A 17,078-nucleotide genomic window follows, 5' to 3' on the forward strand; every position below is an offset into this window, starting at 1 on the left:
CAGAGAGCAGCACATGCCTCCTGGCATCCTGCCTTCATGCTCAGAAGCCAAATCAAGGGACGCCAATTACTAGTCTCCTGCAGAAAGTACCAGCAATGTTGTCCCCTTTTATGCGGTTCGGGCCCAAGGGGGCAGAAAAGGAGAGGCTAGAACGGCACCGTGTAGCAGTATTTCTAAGGCTTTGGTTATTAATCATGGAAATGAATATCACTGTGTATGTTAGTTACAAACTATTGGTGATATTTTGTCCAGCCATAAGAATTATTGTCTGCCAACCATCCACACGCCGCTTTTACATCCTCACTGCCTTTTTATCTGCTGGACACACAGTGTTGTTAGAGCCACTTGCTTATTTCCAGTTTCAAAAGCCAATAGCTTCAAAGACATATTCTGTCTCTCTGGAAACTGCATCTAAATCCATGAGCTGAACGAGAGTGAGAAACTGACCAAAACCAGGATGGCCAAGAACAGAAAAATGGCTAACTCAAGTAATGGCACATCCGTCCTCTGGAATATTATGCAGCCATTAGATAAGAATCACAAGGTCTGTGGAAACGTGAAAAATGTCTACAGTGTAATCTAGAGCAAAAAACCAGATTCCATAACCCTCTCAACAGTATGATTATAATCAGATAAAAATACAGATGCACGGACATCAGAACTAGGGAAAGAAAACATGAAAAACAAAAAGAATTGGTGTTTATGGTGACAGCTCTTCTTAAAATATTTTGCTTACTCTTATTGAAATGCTGTTTGTTCAACAAAGACATTAGGCGAGGAGGGAGAAACAGGTTGCCATTGTAAAAGAAAGGAAAGAAAACCCTTGTCTTTAGCAGTTAATCATTTCCACCCCTAACCACTAAGTGAAACACACTCAACCAGAAGGAAGCAACAGTAGCCGGTCCAGCGAGATTTTACACCAAATCCCTAATAAGGGAGAACTCTGAAGCAGGTTAAACGATTATTTTTAGTTCTTCGACATAAATTCACCATGAGGTTGCCAATGTACCCCACACCGAGGCTGGCGCAGGAACGCGGCAGCACGGAATCATGTGCGCACCCTCCCCTCTTTCTAACTAAGGAGGACAGTCCTCAGTCTTCTGGAATCAGCTTGCCATCTCCCCACCCCGCTGAAGGAAATACCTACTTGTGAACGGAAGGTTGAATTGGAACAAAGCCCAGTTCTTTGAAAGGGGACAACAGCAACTATGATCTCAATCCTCCCAGAGAGCTGGGACCGCGTCTTTGTCTTCCCCTTCCTACTTGCTTCCCTCAGTGTCTCAACTCTCTTTTTTGGCCTTCTATCTGCTCTTTTCCCAAATCTGTCCCAACTGGCTTCTGCAGAGATCCAATGTCAAGGAACAGTTTTCCTTTCTTCATCTTGTAGGATTCTTCAATTCTACTGTATGCCATGGGGCTGGGGATTATGATGTTCAATTTAAGGCCAGCTTTACCAGCGGGATCAGAAATTCCTTGCAGAAAAGCATCTCCCAAAAGTTCTAGTGCTGTACTAAATGTATGGTTAGCACCTAATGAACATTTGATGAAGGAAATTAGGAGACGCGAGGCCTGGGGGTAGGATCCTGCACCGGGCTGTGCCAGGGATGAGGAAGGCTGGGCTATAGTCCCAACTTGGCCACTATCTAGCTACAGGACTTGGGAGAGTTTCCGAAATTCCCAGTATTTGCAAATGATAATAGCCTAGGTTTCTTTGTGACTTGTGAGCATCTGCAGGACCGAATAGGGGCAGTCTTTAAAAGCTAGGTAGGTGTAATAAAATTAAGACCCAGTGAAAGTTTTCCAAAACTGTTCACAAACATAGGCCCTGATTTATATTTACCTCATAAATAAGGATAAAAAAATTTAACTGTCCCCCCCCCAAAAAAGGGGTGGAAAATTAATATAACAAAATTATTTTAAAATTTTAAAAATAAATAAATTAACTGTCCCCACAAACATTTGTCTTTTGAAGTGATGTTTCTCACTTCACCTCGAGGGGAGCTAGTTTTCTACTTTGAGGCTACCAAGCTTTTAGAACCCCAGAGTTCAAAGCTCAAAGCTCAAAAGACCGCAAAGGACATCTAGCGCACTCCGGATTTTTCCACCAAGACACCTCACAGTCTTGCCCAGGACCTCACTCCGTTAGAGACAAGTCTCTGGCAAGGCCCCAGGTGTTCGCTGACAGAATCTAGCGTGGGGCTCGGCAGCAAGGGCTTCAGAGAGCGGGACGAAGAAGAGCTGCCTCGCCCTGGTCAGAGAGGGCCTCTGTGCCAGCCCTTGCTAGGAAATGGCTCCCTGAGTAACTGAGGGTGGGCTGAGGGTCCCAAAATTTTAGCATCAGACTCATTAGAATTAGGAGCTTTATCCTGCTCTTCCACTTGAGACCGCCCACCGAAGGCTAAGCCTGCCAGGGCAGAGACTGAAAAGGAAAGGGTGGGTTGTTGTCCATTTGTTCGCTTTTCCTCTCCCTTGAATGTGTACCCTGAAGCCCCAGGTGCCTCTGTCTAGCTGTTCGGAGATTCAAGCCCTCCCCAAGTCCTCTGCGCTCCCCCTTCGGTCCCTCCTTTGCCCCATGCTCCTTTTTGAGTGTTTATGAGGCCATTGTTCTAATCTGGGCCAGCTATTTCTCCCCCACACACCCCTGCCCCGGTCTCACCTTTTTATCTACTTATATGGCCTTGTGGTTCTCTTGGACCCCTGACAACTTTGCATAGTTGCTACAGTTTCTTACAACCTTGGCTTTTTTTTTTTTTTTCCTTAATCAAAAAGCCTAGGGAGGAAATGGATTCCCTTCAACGTTGGCTCCATATTTCTCGGGATATCTTGGGAGTCTAGTTACATCCACTTTTTACCCATTTTACCAACCACTGAGTTTTACCCAAGGAGAAGATCTGGGGAAGCATAAACAGAGAATGCAGTTTTCTAATTTCTTCTGATGATGACTTGCTGAATTTATCAACTAATCACGAAGTGTAACACATATTTTATTTTAATATGGTTTCCTAAACAGCCTCTAGCCCTCTCTTGACCCTTGCTCTTCATGGATTCTTCTCCTTTCCAGAATGCTTCCCAGTGGCTCCCACCCAATCCTGCAAATGTCACTTCCTCCACAGTCCTGGTCAAGTAGACAGGGGCTAGTCATACCGCTGATGGAGCCCCCATCTCTGTGTTTACATGTCTTTCTCACTCAACCAAGACCCAGTAAAGGGCAAGCTCTGCATTTTATTCATCTTTATATGCTTTAATGAATAAGTAAAGAAGACTCAGTTAGAATGGTATGCTTTCCATATTGTGCATTTCACAGAGAATTTGTGTAACACCAGCCTGCGTGGCCAGTGACCAGACACAAGACCAGAGACAGAGTATTGACCTCTCTGGAGATATATATTTTCAAAGAAAACATAATATTGACTCCTCAACTTCCAAAAACATTTTAGCCCACAATTATCCCACTTTATTATTTATCTGTCTTTCTAAGAGTCATCATTACAAGAACTGGGGGGAACAAGTGAACTTTAGACCCTCAATATAATACCCTATGGGATGCTCAATGTTCTCTTAGACTATCACATTCCTGATAGACTTAAATTCTACATGGGGAAGGAAGCAAGCTCTAATGTGACAATTCACTCAGACCACTCTTACCTCTATTTTTCTATCCCAGACACCCTTGTTCCTTCAAGGATCTCCCCTCAAAAAGTCTGCTTTCAGAGACTGCTACACTCTGTCCCCAACACACGCGCAGGAAGCATCTCCCTCCCTTGGAAAATGTTAAGGTTTATATGTAGGAATATAATTTTAATATTCCCTAGGTCATCAGAAGGCACAAGTAGCACTAATTTTACCTTATTTCCTCTCGCCAGTTCGTTGTTGTTGGGTATTAGCTGTGGATGGCTGTCTTTATCTTCCACATCTGCATTAATGTGTGAGTCCAAGCCAGCAAATAGGTCTGGAGAAATATTCGTCAGCTGAACAATGCTTTGTCCCCATAGAAATGCTCCTTAAACAGTGAACAAGCTCAGTGCCAAGTGAAGAACACTTTTTGTTTTCTTTTGGCAGGATGCCTAGAGCAACAAGTGGTGTCCTGGTTTTCTGGGCTTTGACGTGGGCCACAGAAGACGTGGACTAGCACAGAGAATCCACTGATGCTGTCGTGGAGGTGGACATTCAGTTCCGCCTGCCTCAGTGCCCGGTACTAATGCCCTATGCTGTTTCTGACTCCAGGGCATAAAGACAGAGAAGCCAGCAAAACCTGCAGTTGCTCTATAGGGTGGGTTTTCTCCCTGAAGAGTTGCCAGATCCCTTCCAGAAACATGTTGGGGGATGTCCAGAGAACTTGCCCTGAAAGCCACAGGTGTGACTTTGGAAGACTCTTGACTGAAACAAAACAATGCTGGTTTTGTGGTTGATGCTGACAGATATAGTGTACTCCATGCATCAGACCTAACAACAGAGCTGTCATCAGGGTCTTTTGGCAGTGCTCATGGGCTTGTTGCCTGCCGGCAAGCCAGCAACCCTCCTGTCTATGGAACGTATGCAGCAGGTTTGGGTCTCACAGGTGTGGACTTGGTGAACAAAAATATGCAATCCTTTCTTCCCTACATCTCAAGGTTTTCCCATATGGAGCGCCCATTCTCCAGTGGAGAGGAAACTTTACTCTTGCCAATTCATGATACATCATCAATATGGGTTTGTTTTTTGTTAAATTATTGTTTTCTTAGTCAATTTAGGATTCTTTGCCTTCTTACCTATCCATTGGATTGGTTCTGAATTCCATCAAGTCATCAGGGAATGGAGTGGAGGTATGAAGGAGGGGCTTCTGGTCCTTGGTCACCATCTGTGTTATGGACTGAATGCTCGCCTCCCTTCCAAATTAATCTGTGGAAGCCCTAATCCCCAGTATGATGGTGTCCGGAAGTGGAGCCTTTAGGAGGTAATTAGAACTAGATGAGCTCATGAGGATAGGGTTCCCATGATAGAATTCACGTCCTTTTAAGAAGAGCTTTGTAAGGACACAGTGAGAAAACCACCATTAACAAGCTACGAAGAGAATTCTCACCAGGATCTGAATTGGCTAGCACCTTGATCTTAGACCTCCAGCCCTTAGAACTCTTTAAGAAACACATGTTGTTTCAGCCACCCAGTCTGTGTATCTTGTGACAGCGGCCTGCCGCTGACTGAAACAACCTCTCCATGCTCGTGTGTGTGTCACCCCATCTGGTTTAGGACCGTGTGTCTGCTGCTGTCCTCGACTCCACTCAGTGACTCAAGTGCCCATGTGGCCTCTGGTTGTAAGGTTCATCTCCATCCACCCCAAATCCCCTCCTTCCATTCACAAGGCCCTTCCAGGTCTGCTGACTTTAAGTATCACGTGCCTACCATCTTCAGTCACCTAGGGAAACCTGGACTCTTCCTCTCTCCATTAGCACCTCCATTGGACTTACCGAAGAGTTCCTAGACATGACCCCCATAGCAAAATCCACACAAGCAAAAATTCATTAAACTGGACTTGACCAAACTCAAAACTATTGCTTATAAAAATACCTCACGAAGAGGATAAAAAGAAAGCTACAGACTGGAAGAAAATATTTGCAAATCACTTAGCTAATAAACCACTTGTCTAACTTATCTCGTACTTAAGACTATGTAAAGAACTCTCCAAACTCACCTATAAACAAACAGTCTTATTAGAAAATGGACAACAGATATGAACTGACATTCACAAAGAGGATGTATGGATTGCAGATAAAGACATGAAAGATGTTCAGTATCTCCAGCTATCAGGGAAATGCAATTAAAACCACAACAAAATATCACTACACACCCATTAGAAGCACTACGATAATTTTTTAAAAACCTGATAATACCAAATGCTAGCAAAGATGCAAAAAAAAAAAAATGGATCTCTCAGAATTGAAGGTGGAAATGTAAAATGCTACAGCCACTTTGGAAAACAGTGTAGAAATGTCTTAAAAACAAAAACAAAAACAAAACCTACATTTACCACACACCATACAACCCAATCCCACTCTCACACATTTACCCCAGAGAAATAAAAGCACAAAACCTGTGCATGACTATTCATAGCAGCTTTATATGTAAAGACCAAAAATCTGGAGACAATCCAAATGTCCTTCCAAGGGTAAATGAACTAACAAGCTATGGAATATTCACCCCCCATGGACTACTACTAGGCAATGAAAAGGAACAAAATACTGATACATCCAACATCTTGAATGGATCTCAAGGGCCTTATGCTGAGTGAAAAAATCCTGTCCCAAAAGGTTGCATATTGTAGGATTTCATTCATATGATGTTCTTGAAGTAATAAACTTACAGAGGGATACCTGGGTGGCTCAGTTGGTTAAGCATCTGCCTTCAGGTCAGTTCACCATCCCAGGGTACTTGCTCAGCACGGAGCCTGCTTCTCTCTCTGCCTGCCACTTCCCCTGCTTGTGAGCTCTCTCTCTTCCTCCCACTATCTCTCTCACTCTGACAAATAAATAAATAAAATCTTTCAAAATAATAATAATAAACTTACAGAAGTAAAGAAGAGATTAGTGCCTGTGTGGTGTAGGGATGTGAGGAGGGAGGCATTGGGTGCAATACACAGGAGTGAGATTTTGAGGCATATCACAGGGGTGAAACAACACTTGTACCTCTTGGCTGTGGTGGTAGTTACAAGAATCTACATGGGTGACTGGCTGCAGGCAACTGAACACACACATGTGTGCAAGACTGGTGAAGTCTGTGTGAGTCTGTGAGGTACCAATGACAACGTCCCTGATTCTGATGTTGCACAGTAGTCATACGAGATCTTACCAGTGAGGAAACTGAATGAAGGGTACAGGGATAGAATGTATTATTTTTACCACTTCCTATGTACCTATAGTCATCTCAAAATAAAATAAAAGTTAGAAAATAAAGTTAACTATACTCTGTGTTCTTGTGGAAAATGGGACTCTCAGTGGAGAACGGGGCAGGGAAAGGAAGGAAAGACCTTTTCCTGCTATTTTTCCAGGAAGTCTGTGTGTGTGTGGGGGGGGGTCACCTCCTACCTTCTCTATACCATAGTCACCACTTTTATTTTGACCTGTGTAGTCAAAAATAGGAAAGAAAGTCATCGTATCTTGGTTTATTCTATCAACTAGACGTGACATACCTGGCAGAGGAAACTGCTGACCAATGAAATCCTACTGTACACATTCATTTCTCAGCTCTGCCACTGGTTATATAAAATAGAGCATCTTTTTAAAAAATCTTGCCATGGTTTCACCACCATTTAAATGAATATAGCAGTACATGCCCCCTTCCATCAGGAGTCCTGCTAAGATAACTTTACAAACATAAGAGAGAAATCCAACTTGCTTCTCTTATTACAATCATATGCCAACATTATGTTAAGTGTTGTGTATGACGCATCTTATTTTTTCCTCAGGACAATCTCCAACACAAATAAAAATACGATTTCATGAAGACAAAGTTAATTCTTCAGGTGTTGAAAATGGTGGAGCTGGGATTTAATAAATCCATGACTGTCTGAGCTTCAAAACATCCACATGGCTGCCCAAAGGAAATGAAAACATGAATTCAAAAAGATATAAGCACCTCTATGTTAACTGTAGTTTTATTTACAATAACCAAGATATAGAAGCACCCCAAGTGTTTACTGAGACAAATAAAGAGGTCCTATGCACACGCGCGCGTGCGCGCTAAACCATTACTCAGCCATTGAAAAGGATGAGCTCTTGCCATTGGCAATGACATGGACAGACCTAGAGGGTATTACGCTAAATGAAGTCAGACAGAAAAAGACAAATACTGTATGATTTCACTTACATATGGAAACTAAAAAACAAAACATCAATAAATAAACCGACAAAGGAAAAGCAGAATCAGATCCATAAATACAGAGAACAAACTCACAGTTGCTGGAGGGGAGGAGTGTGGAGAGATGGGCAAAATGGGTGAAAGGGAGTGGGTAATATGAGTTTCCAGTTATGGAACAAATATGTCACTGGGATCGAAGGTCAACATACAGGGAATGTAGTCGGTGGTACTGTAACAGCACTGCCTGGTGACACATGGTATCTACACTTCCGTGAGCACAACGTAACATACAGACTTGCTGGGTCACCATGTTGTCCAACATAACACTGTGTGTCAACTATATTTAAATAAAAAATAAATGAATTCAAAACCCCAGCCAACTAGCTTATATTTCCTCATTAGGCTGCTATATTTTATTGAAAGTTTAGTCTCTGCCATATTCTATTTTAAATTTTCAAAGTCACTAAATTCAGCATAGAAAATGCCACTGACTATGTAATTAACCTGGTAATGGAGTTTCTTTTTATTTTTATATTGCCATGGTTTTGCCACTTTTTCAAGAGGAATACCAATAATGCTTCCCTTATCTCAAAAGTCTTGTTAAGATAATTTTGTAATCACAACAGCAAAACATCATTTTCTATACTATATTTGTATGATGCATGAATGATATATTTATTAGTGGTAGAAGCCATAAGAGACCACCTATACTAGCCTCATATAGTTGCTGTAAGAAATGGCCACAAATTTAGTGGCTTGAAGCAATACAAATGTATTCCCTGAGAGTTCTGAAGGCCTGAAGTCTAAAACGGGGTTGGCAGGGTGGTGATCTTTCTAGACGCTCTAGGGAAAGAATAGTTTCCTTGCCTTTTCCAGCTTCTAGAAGTCATCTAGTTTGGCTCATGGTCCCACTTCATTGAAACCTCTGCTTCCATCATCATCTCTCTCTGAGCCTGCTCCTTCTGTCCATACCCTCCTTCCTTCTCTTACAGGAACTCTCATGATTACATTGCCTCCCCCCCGCCCCGCCGTCCCAATAATCCAGGATGATTTCTTCACCTCAGGATCTTCAGATTTAGTCATACCTGCAAAATCCCTTCTGCACTGTAAGGTAACCCATTCACAGGATCTGGAGGTAAGGGCATGTAGATCTTTGGTATTCAACCTACGCCATCTTCTGAGAATTTACTTGGTATCCTGTCCTAAGCCTGCATGTTACAATCCTGAGGAGACAAGAAAGAGAAGTATCTTCTACAAGAACCCTTTTGGGTGAATTCCCAAAGATCAAGAACAAAATGATAGGTCCTACCACATTGCAAAATGAGTGTTACTCTCAGTGAGTGTCCCCAAACCAGTTTTGTGCCTCCTCACCCATCACCCGCCTCAAGGGTGGATGAGGAAAGGCTGAGGTAAGGAATCCCTCTGGAGAAGGTTGTTTGGTGGCCCTGGTGTCTCCTCTCCCTGTGAGGCTGGCTGAAGCCATCATGAGAGGAGAGGGCAACCTAAGAAGTGAACAGCACATTGCCCAGGATGTCCGTGTGTGCATTCAGCAGCTGGCTTGGGGTCACCTGGTTTTCACAGAAGAGGACTCCACGGGGATGCTCAACATGACCCCAACAGAGGGGGGTAGAGAGAAAAGCCAGGGGCTGAGGGAGGTACTCTCAGCAGCTACAGGGCAGATGGCAACTGCCAAGAGATTTGCGGCTAGAGGCTTCCCCACTGGAGAAAGTGTCCTGAGAGGCTGTAGTAGTCAGAGTTCTCCAGAAAAACAGAACTCACAGGATGTGTACATACAGGAAACAGGTTTACTGTAAGGAATTGGCTCACACAGCTGTGGAGGCTTGGCAAGTCCAAAATCCGCAGGGTGAGAATCAGTCAAGTTGGAGTCCAAAGCCAGTCTACTGGAGAATTCCCTCTTACTTGTGAGAGGTCAGTCTGTGTTCTAAGGCCCTCCACTGACTGAATGAGGCCCACCCAGTAATAAGAAGGCCCTCCACTGACTGAATGAGGCCCACCCAGTAATAAGAACAGTCAGCTTTAGCCAAAGTCCACGTATTTAAACGTTAATCTCATCCAAAAAACATCCTCACAGAAACATCCAGAATAATGTTTGACCAAGTATCTGGGCACCATGGCCCAGCCAAGCCTGCACATAAGGTGAACCATCACAGCACCTATGCTGGGTCATAACCCTGTCTTTCCTGGCCCTTACCTCTCATCTCCCTCCCTGTATATCCTAGAGGACATGCCTGATGAGAAGACAAGGACCAGTTTAGGGAAAGAGAGGACAGCCATCCACCCCCATGGAGGGCTTCAAGCCCAATTGCAAGACCAAGCAATAACCCAGGGACTTTGGGAGCTCCCAGGACTTACTTATGAATTCTGTGTTCAACTTCTCCACCCTCACTAGAAGTGGTTGCTGTACTGTGTTGTAAATGTACGAAATACCACCAAATCATTCACTTTAAAATGCTTAATTTTATTTTATGTGAATTTCACCTGAATTTAAAACAAGTCACATTTATAAAACCAAAAACAAAGCCCAGATTTCCCATACTCCAATAGCATTAACATGGTGAACTGACATTTGGGGGAACTTGGAATTACAAATTTGCAACCCGTATAAGTATGTTGGGGAGAAAATGTAAAGAAAATAAGGAAATAAAGGAAATGTGTCTTTTCTGTGAAAAGTGGTCATCGTGTGCAGTCATGCTAATCTTTTACTTATGTTTTGAAACTTTCCATAAGAATTTTTGGTATCCATAATTTTGTATTTGGTCTTTTTATATTTATTTTTTATTTTAATTTTGGTAGAGTTAGCATGCAGTGTTAATATTAGTTACAGGTGTACAGTATAGTGATTCAGCAACTCTTTACAGTACTCAGTGCTCATTATGAGTAAGAGTCCTCTTGATAAGTGTATGCTAAGTGCCCTCTTGATCCCTGTCATTTATTTCACCCATCCCCCCCACCTTCCCTCTGGTAACTATCAGTTTGTTCTCAATAGTTGAGTCTGATTCCTGAAATAGAGCTACCCTATGACCCAGCAATTGCGCTACCAGGTATTTACCCCAAAGATACAAATGTAGTGATCTTAAGGGGCACATGCACCCCCATATTTACAGCAGCAATGTCTACAACAGCCAAACTATGGAAAGAGCCCATCCATCAACGGATGAATGGATAAAGAAGATGGGGTATGGGGATGCCTGGGTAGCTCAGTTGGTTAAGCATCTGCCTTCAGCTCAGGTCATGATCCCAGGGTCCTGAGATGGAGTGCCCCATCAGGCTCCTTGCTCAGTGGGGAGTCTGCTTCTCCCTCTGCCTGCTGCTCCCCCTGCTTGTGAGCCCTCTCACTCTCTCTCTCTGACAAATAAAAATGTTTTAAAATATAATTTTAAAAGGTGTAATACATATATGTATACACACACACACACACACACACACACACACAATGGAATGACGCAGCCACCAAGAAATGAAATCTTGTCATTTGCAACAACATGGATGGAGCTGGAGATACTATACTAAGCAAAATTAGTCAATCAGAGAAAGACAATTATCATATGATCTCTCTGACATGCGGAATTTAAGAAACAGAACAGAGGATCATAGGGGATGAGAGGAAAAATTAAAACAAGACAAAACCAGAGAAGGAGATTAACCATAAGAAGGAGATTAACCATTCCTCTTAATCATAGGAAACAAACTGAATGTTGCTGGAAGGGAGGGAGGGAGGGGATGGGGTAACTAGGTGATAGACGTTAAGGAGAGCATGTGATGTAAAGAGCACTGGGTGTTATAAAAGACTGATGAATCACTGACCTCTACCTCTGAAACCAATAATACATGATATGTTAATTAATTGAATTTAAATTAACAAAATAAAATTTTTTAAAGATTTTATTTATTTATTTGACAGAGATCACAAGTAGGCAGAGAGGCAGGCAGAGAGAGAGAGGGAAGCAGGCTCCTGGCTGAGCAGAGAGCCCGATGCGGGGCTCGATCCCAGGAACCTGAGATCATGACCTGAGCCGAAGGCAGAGGCTTTAACCCACTGAGCCACCCGGGCGCCCCAACAAAATAAATTTTTAAAGAGTCTGTGTCCTAGTTTGTCTCTCTCTCTCTCCCTTTTTTTCCTTTGTTCTTGTTTTGTTTCTTAAACTCCACATATGACTGAAATAATATGGTATTTTTCTTTCTCTGACTGACTTACTTTGCTTAGTATAGTATCTCAGCTCAATCCATGTTGTTGCAAATGGCAAGATTTCATTATTTTTAAGGCTGAATAATATTCCATCACACACACACACACACACACACGGCACGTCTTCTTTATCCATTCATCAGTCGATGGACACTTGGGCTGCTTCCATAATTTGGCTAATGTAAATAATGCTGCAAAATAAACACAGGGGAGCTTGTATCCCTTCAAATCAGTATTTTCACATTCTTTGAGTAAATACATAGTAGTGTGATTACTGGATCACAGGGTGTTCTATTTTTAAATTTTTGAGGTTCCTCCATACTGTCTTCCACAGCAGCTGCACCAGTTTGCATTCCCACCAACAGTCCACAAGGATTCCTTTTTCTCCACATTCTCACCAAAATCTGTTGTTTCTTGTGTTTTTTATGTTAGTCATTCTGACAGGTGTGAGACGGTATCTCATGGTATTTTGATTTGCATTTCCCTCATGATGAGTGATGTTGAGTATCTTCTCATCTATCTGTTGGCCACCTGGATGTCTTCTTTGGAGAAATGTCTGTTCATGTCTTCTGCCCACTTTTAACTTAGATTATTTGGTTTTTATGGTGTTGAGCTGCGTAAGTTTTTTATATATTTTGGATACTAACCCTTTATTAGATATGTCATTTGTAAATATCTTTTCCCTTCATTGGGTTGTCTTTTAATTGTGTTGTTCCTTTTGCTTTGCAGAAGCTTTTTTATTTTGATGTAGTCCCAACAGTTTATTTTTTGCTTTTGTCTCCCATGCCTCAGGAGACGTATCTAGAAAGATGCTGCTATGGCCAATGTCAGAGAAATGACTGCCTGTGCTCTTTTCCAGGATTTTTACAATTTCAGGCCTCGCATTTATGTCTTTCATCCATTTTGAGTTTATTTTTGTGTATGGTGGTCCAGTTTCATTTTTTTGCATGTAGCTATTTAGTTTTCCACAGTGAGAATTTTTTAAAAAGAAAACCTTGATTCCACCAGACAGGATGTATTTGGCTGCATGTAACAGAATACTAATGAACAGTGGCCAACTTCATAATGATACTTATTTTTCCCTTCATAGGAATTCCAAACAAAAGGTTGCCACCATTGATTCAACTCTCCCATCCAGTACCCACATTCCCTTTTTGGTGGGGAGTGGGGAGAGAAAGAGCATTTGCAAGTGGGGGGAGGGGGACAGAGAGAGAGGGAAAGAGAATTCCAAGCAGAATCCCCGCTGAGTGTAGACCCTGGTATGGGGCTCGATCTCACAACCCTGAGATCATGACCTAAGCCAAAAATCAAGATCCAGGTGCTTAAGCAACAGAAGCACCCAGGCACCCCCAGTACCCACGTTCCTTTTATCTTCCTGCTTTGTGTTGACTTTTCGTCCTCTTCCTTGTCACCTCAGGGTCTCAAGAAGACTGCTATAACTGAAGGTCCTATAACATGTTTAAGACAGGAAAGAGAGAAGAGATAATCTCCAACTATGTTGGTCCTTTTTGTTGGGAAAGCAAACACTTTCTCAGAAGCCAGCCAATCAACTTCCCCCTTATGTCCAATCTGTTAGAACTGGATCACAAGGCCATTCCCAACTGTAAAGGGGATGGGAAGTCCAATAGACAGTAAAGCAGCATCCAATGGTCATAATACATATTGACCAATCATAACTCATCACCTTCTTGGCCAGGTCCTTTTGGCCAGGAAGAAGGAGAAATGACTGTTGAGTAAGGAACCAAGTAGGTCTCTTCAGCGGCCAATTGCCTACTGAATAACCCAGCAGGGCATCCACGGGCCTGCAGGATCTTCTAGGTGCATCCTCTCTTCCCAGGCATGCTTTACTGCACTTTCCCTGCTTCGTTCACTGCAGCCTTCTCTAGATCCCACAAACATGTCCCTGAGGCTCTGTTTTTGAGTCTTTGTTCAGGCTGATAGTTGGCTGAGAATGCTTCCTCCATGTTCCCACCCACTGAACCCCTTACCATTTGGGGAAGCTCTACTTAAAAGCTACTTTCCCCTTCCAGATTGTCACAGTCCCTCACATCATTCTCTGTTTCTTAACAGGTTAGTTATTTGTGTGATCTCAGATTTTCTATGAAATTCCTAGATTCTGCAAGGCAGACACCATGCCTTCCACATTCTCACAGTCTTCGGACTCACCCACAGTGACCAGCACTGCGTCTTATACATAATAAGTACCGAATACTGTTTTGCTCAGTTGAACCCTACATTGAGTTCCTCTGTAAACTGAAGAATCCAGTTATAATAATTATAACGAGGACCAGCACTTGTAGGGCGCTATATTCCAGGCAATATTTGAAATCCTTTACAAAGACCGACCTTCACCGTAACTCTGTAAGGTAGATGTCAGTATTCCCATTTTACAGATAAGGAAACCAAGGCAAAGAGGGGTTAAGTAATCTTCCCAAGGTTATAGCTAATAAGTGGTAGAAACTAAGAGTACACATTTGGGCTGTCTGGCCCTAAAGTCTACGCTCTTAACCATTCTTCTATACTGCCATAAAAAGTTTAACAACATGACTGTATATAGAAAGTATTTGGTGAATACCGGTTGGTTGACTGGCTGATTAGTTTAGTATAAATAATTATCCGCATCCTTTGTTTTTTAGGCAAAGTTTCTGAATAATACCTGTGAGTCACTATTGTGTTTTCATTATGCACATGTATTGTATCTCAGATCAACAGTTCTACTATACGACTACTTAAATATGTTTCTGGAGAGGAACACTACATAATTGGCTCCAGGGGTATGCTTATTTAATGACACTACAATACAGCACCGTATTATATTATTCTAGAATGACATAGTATTCATATGCACTGGCTGCTTAGTCAGTATTTATGTTCCAGTTCGTCCCCTACTTTATACAAGGGCCTTTGGATCAGCTCAAAATAGGTGAGCACTTTACGCCATCTAGTGGGGACATATTTTGAAAGACATTTCCAGTGAGTTACTGAGCTATGAGAATTGTATATTGATAACATCCCAAAGCCACAGATACACTCACAGTGAAAAGAGAAACTTCGAATAAAACTGGAATACTGGCTCCAATTAGCAGCAGCTGGAAAAGTATTCTCCCAGACTCTTCCAGACTGTCACCCCCCAATTTTCCCAATTCTTCATAGCAGCCACCTACAAACAACACTCCAATGTTTCCTAGAAGGGACCATTCTCCCTATTCGTTGACCCCAAAGATACAATGTCTTCACAGTATGATGGAAGCGCTACACGGAAGTCACTATTGTGTCTGGTGCCTAGACGAGAGGGGTGCAGGCTCTGGTGGAAGGTGCAAATTTGTAATCTCAGTAACCCTTCATCAGCTGGTCACCTTTGCTATCTAGGCAAATGTCATTTGAATGTGCTATTCCCTGTTTGATAGAGATTCAAGCCCTTCCCACCCCACCAAGATTTCTAAAAATTCTGGAGCTAATTCCTATGGTAACATCTACTTTTATTCCCACTGAGCTCCTAACCTTTGGTAGCAGACATTACTCTACACGAAGACCTAGCTTCCTTCTACTTCCAGTCATAGTAGGCCTTCTACTTCCAGTCATAGTGAAAGATCACTATTTCTGCCCCCTTGAAGTTAAGCATGGCCATGTATGTGCCTTGCTCTGGTCGGTGAATTATGAATAGAAATGACGTGTCACCTCCAAGTAGAAACATACAAACAATGACCTCCTCCACATTTTTCCACCCTCCCTCCCATGGCTTTCTCAGCCTGAGCCTCTGAGTGAGGGTGACAGAGGGCCGCCTACAATGGACGGATTGTAAATATGTCCAAACCCTGTTGTCTTAAGCCACTGAGATTTGGAGATTATTTGTTACCTAAAAGTAGCCTTGTCGATACTAATATACTTCCCAAAGTAATTCTCTTGCTCTCGCTCGCATGCCCTCTTTCTCTCTGCCCCCTCACCCTCCTTCTTTCTCTTATGCACTAATCTATTCATGGAACATCCCTCATCTTTTAAAAAATTCTCCAAAATACCACTTTCAAAACTTCCCACGAAGACAGGAAGCATTTTTAAATTAAGCATTATACATTCCTGAGCGTAAAAATTCTTTGTCTACATTCTCACCACGCTCCTTTCTCTCTTCTCTTCCCAACTCCTGGTACATACGAAGTATGTTACCAACTCCTTTGTCTTGTCTCCTTCCAAACCCTTGTTCTCAACTCTGTCAGATCCAATATCCTGTTTCTTATGATAAACATTTTAACACTCCCTTTATACCTTGAAATAAAATTCATATAATTAGCCTACCCACCCACATAATTTTTAAAGGAGAAAGTAATCTATAATATCTCATTTTCAATAGGTACTCGCTCAGGTGTAACTCCATGAGATGTTAGGAAGGAGTCAGATGCTTGCCCAGGGACAGATCAGTGCGACTTGGACACCACAAATTCAGACTGATGAAGATAAGGGATGCAGACTCCCTAAGCGGCATTGCCATCAGTGACATTATTTTCCAAAAGGGTGAAACCTTCTTGGTTCCAAGTACAATTATACCTTAATTTACACAGTAGTTGCACTTCCACGGATTTGAGGTGTATTAAAACATTTCACAAATATTATGGGAAGTAGAATTACATTGTAGGACCAAATAATTTCAAACATAAATGTTCACTTACCAAATATCTGGCAGGGCATTCAAATGTCTTGTGGTCCTCAAGACAATGCTTTCTTATTAGGTTCCATCCTGTGTGTGGCAGGACAGCCAGCCTTCCTGACCTCATCCAGCAAATTCTACTAGCAGCACCCTTCAATTACTGGGACATCCCAAAAATGTCCCCATATTCCCGAAATGACCTAGTGGAGGTTCACTTCACGGTTCTAAAACATTACAAAAGGGATTTCATTTTTACCATAGGGTAAGATATTGTGGGCGCATGTTTTTACTTCCATACTTACACACACACACACACACACACACACACACAGATAGTTCTGACTTTCTATTGTGAGGTTGTAAACATGATCGCAGAGACTGATACACTGCAAACCAATCTTC

The 17,078-nt window shown here is 42.4% G+C and overlaps 1 protein-coding gene across 1 annotated transcript in view; it reads right to left on the bottom strand.

Annotated features, from left to right (window-relative positions):
• Positions 1 to 16,803, bottom strand: part of ITIH5 (inter-alpha-trypsin inhibitor heavy chain 5) — a 90,227-nt gene extending 73,424 nt beyond the window's left edge. The window contains exon 1 of the mRNA XM_047741921.1: positions 16,699 to 16,803. Within this exon, the coding sequence (XP_047597877.1) occupies positions 16,699 to 16,803 (105 nt within the window). The remainder of the gene's footprint in view (positions 1 to 16,698) is intronic.
• Between the last annotated feature and the right edge of the window lie 275 nt (positions 16,804 to 17,078).

The sequence above is a fragment of the Lutra lutra genome, chromosome 8 (assembly GCF_902655055.1).
Source record: "Lutra lutra chromosome 8, mLutLut1.2, whole genome shotgun sequence".
NCBI classification, from domain to species: domain Eukaryota; kingdom Metazoa; phylum Chordata; class Mammalia; order Carnivora; family Mustelidae; genus Lutra; species Lutra lutra.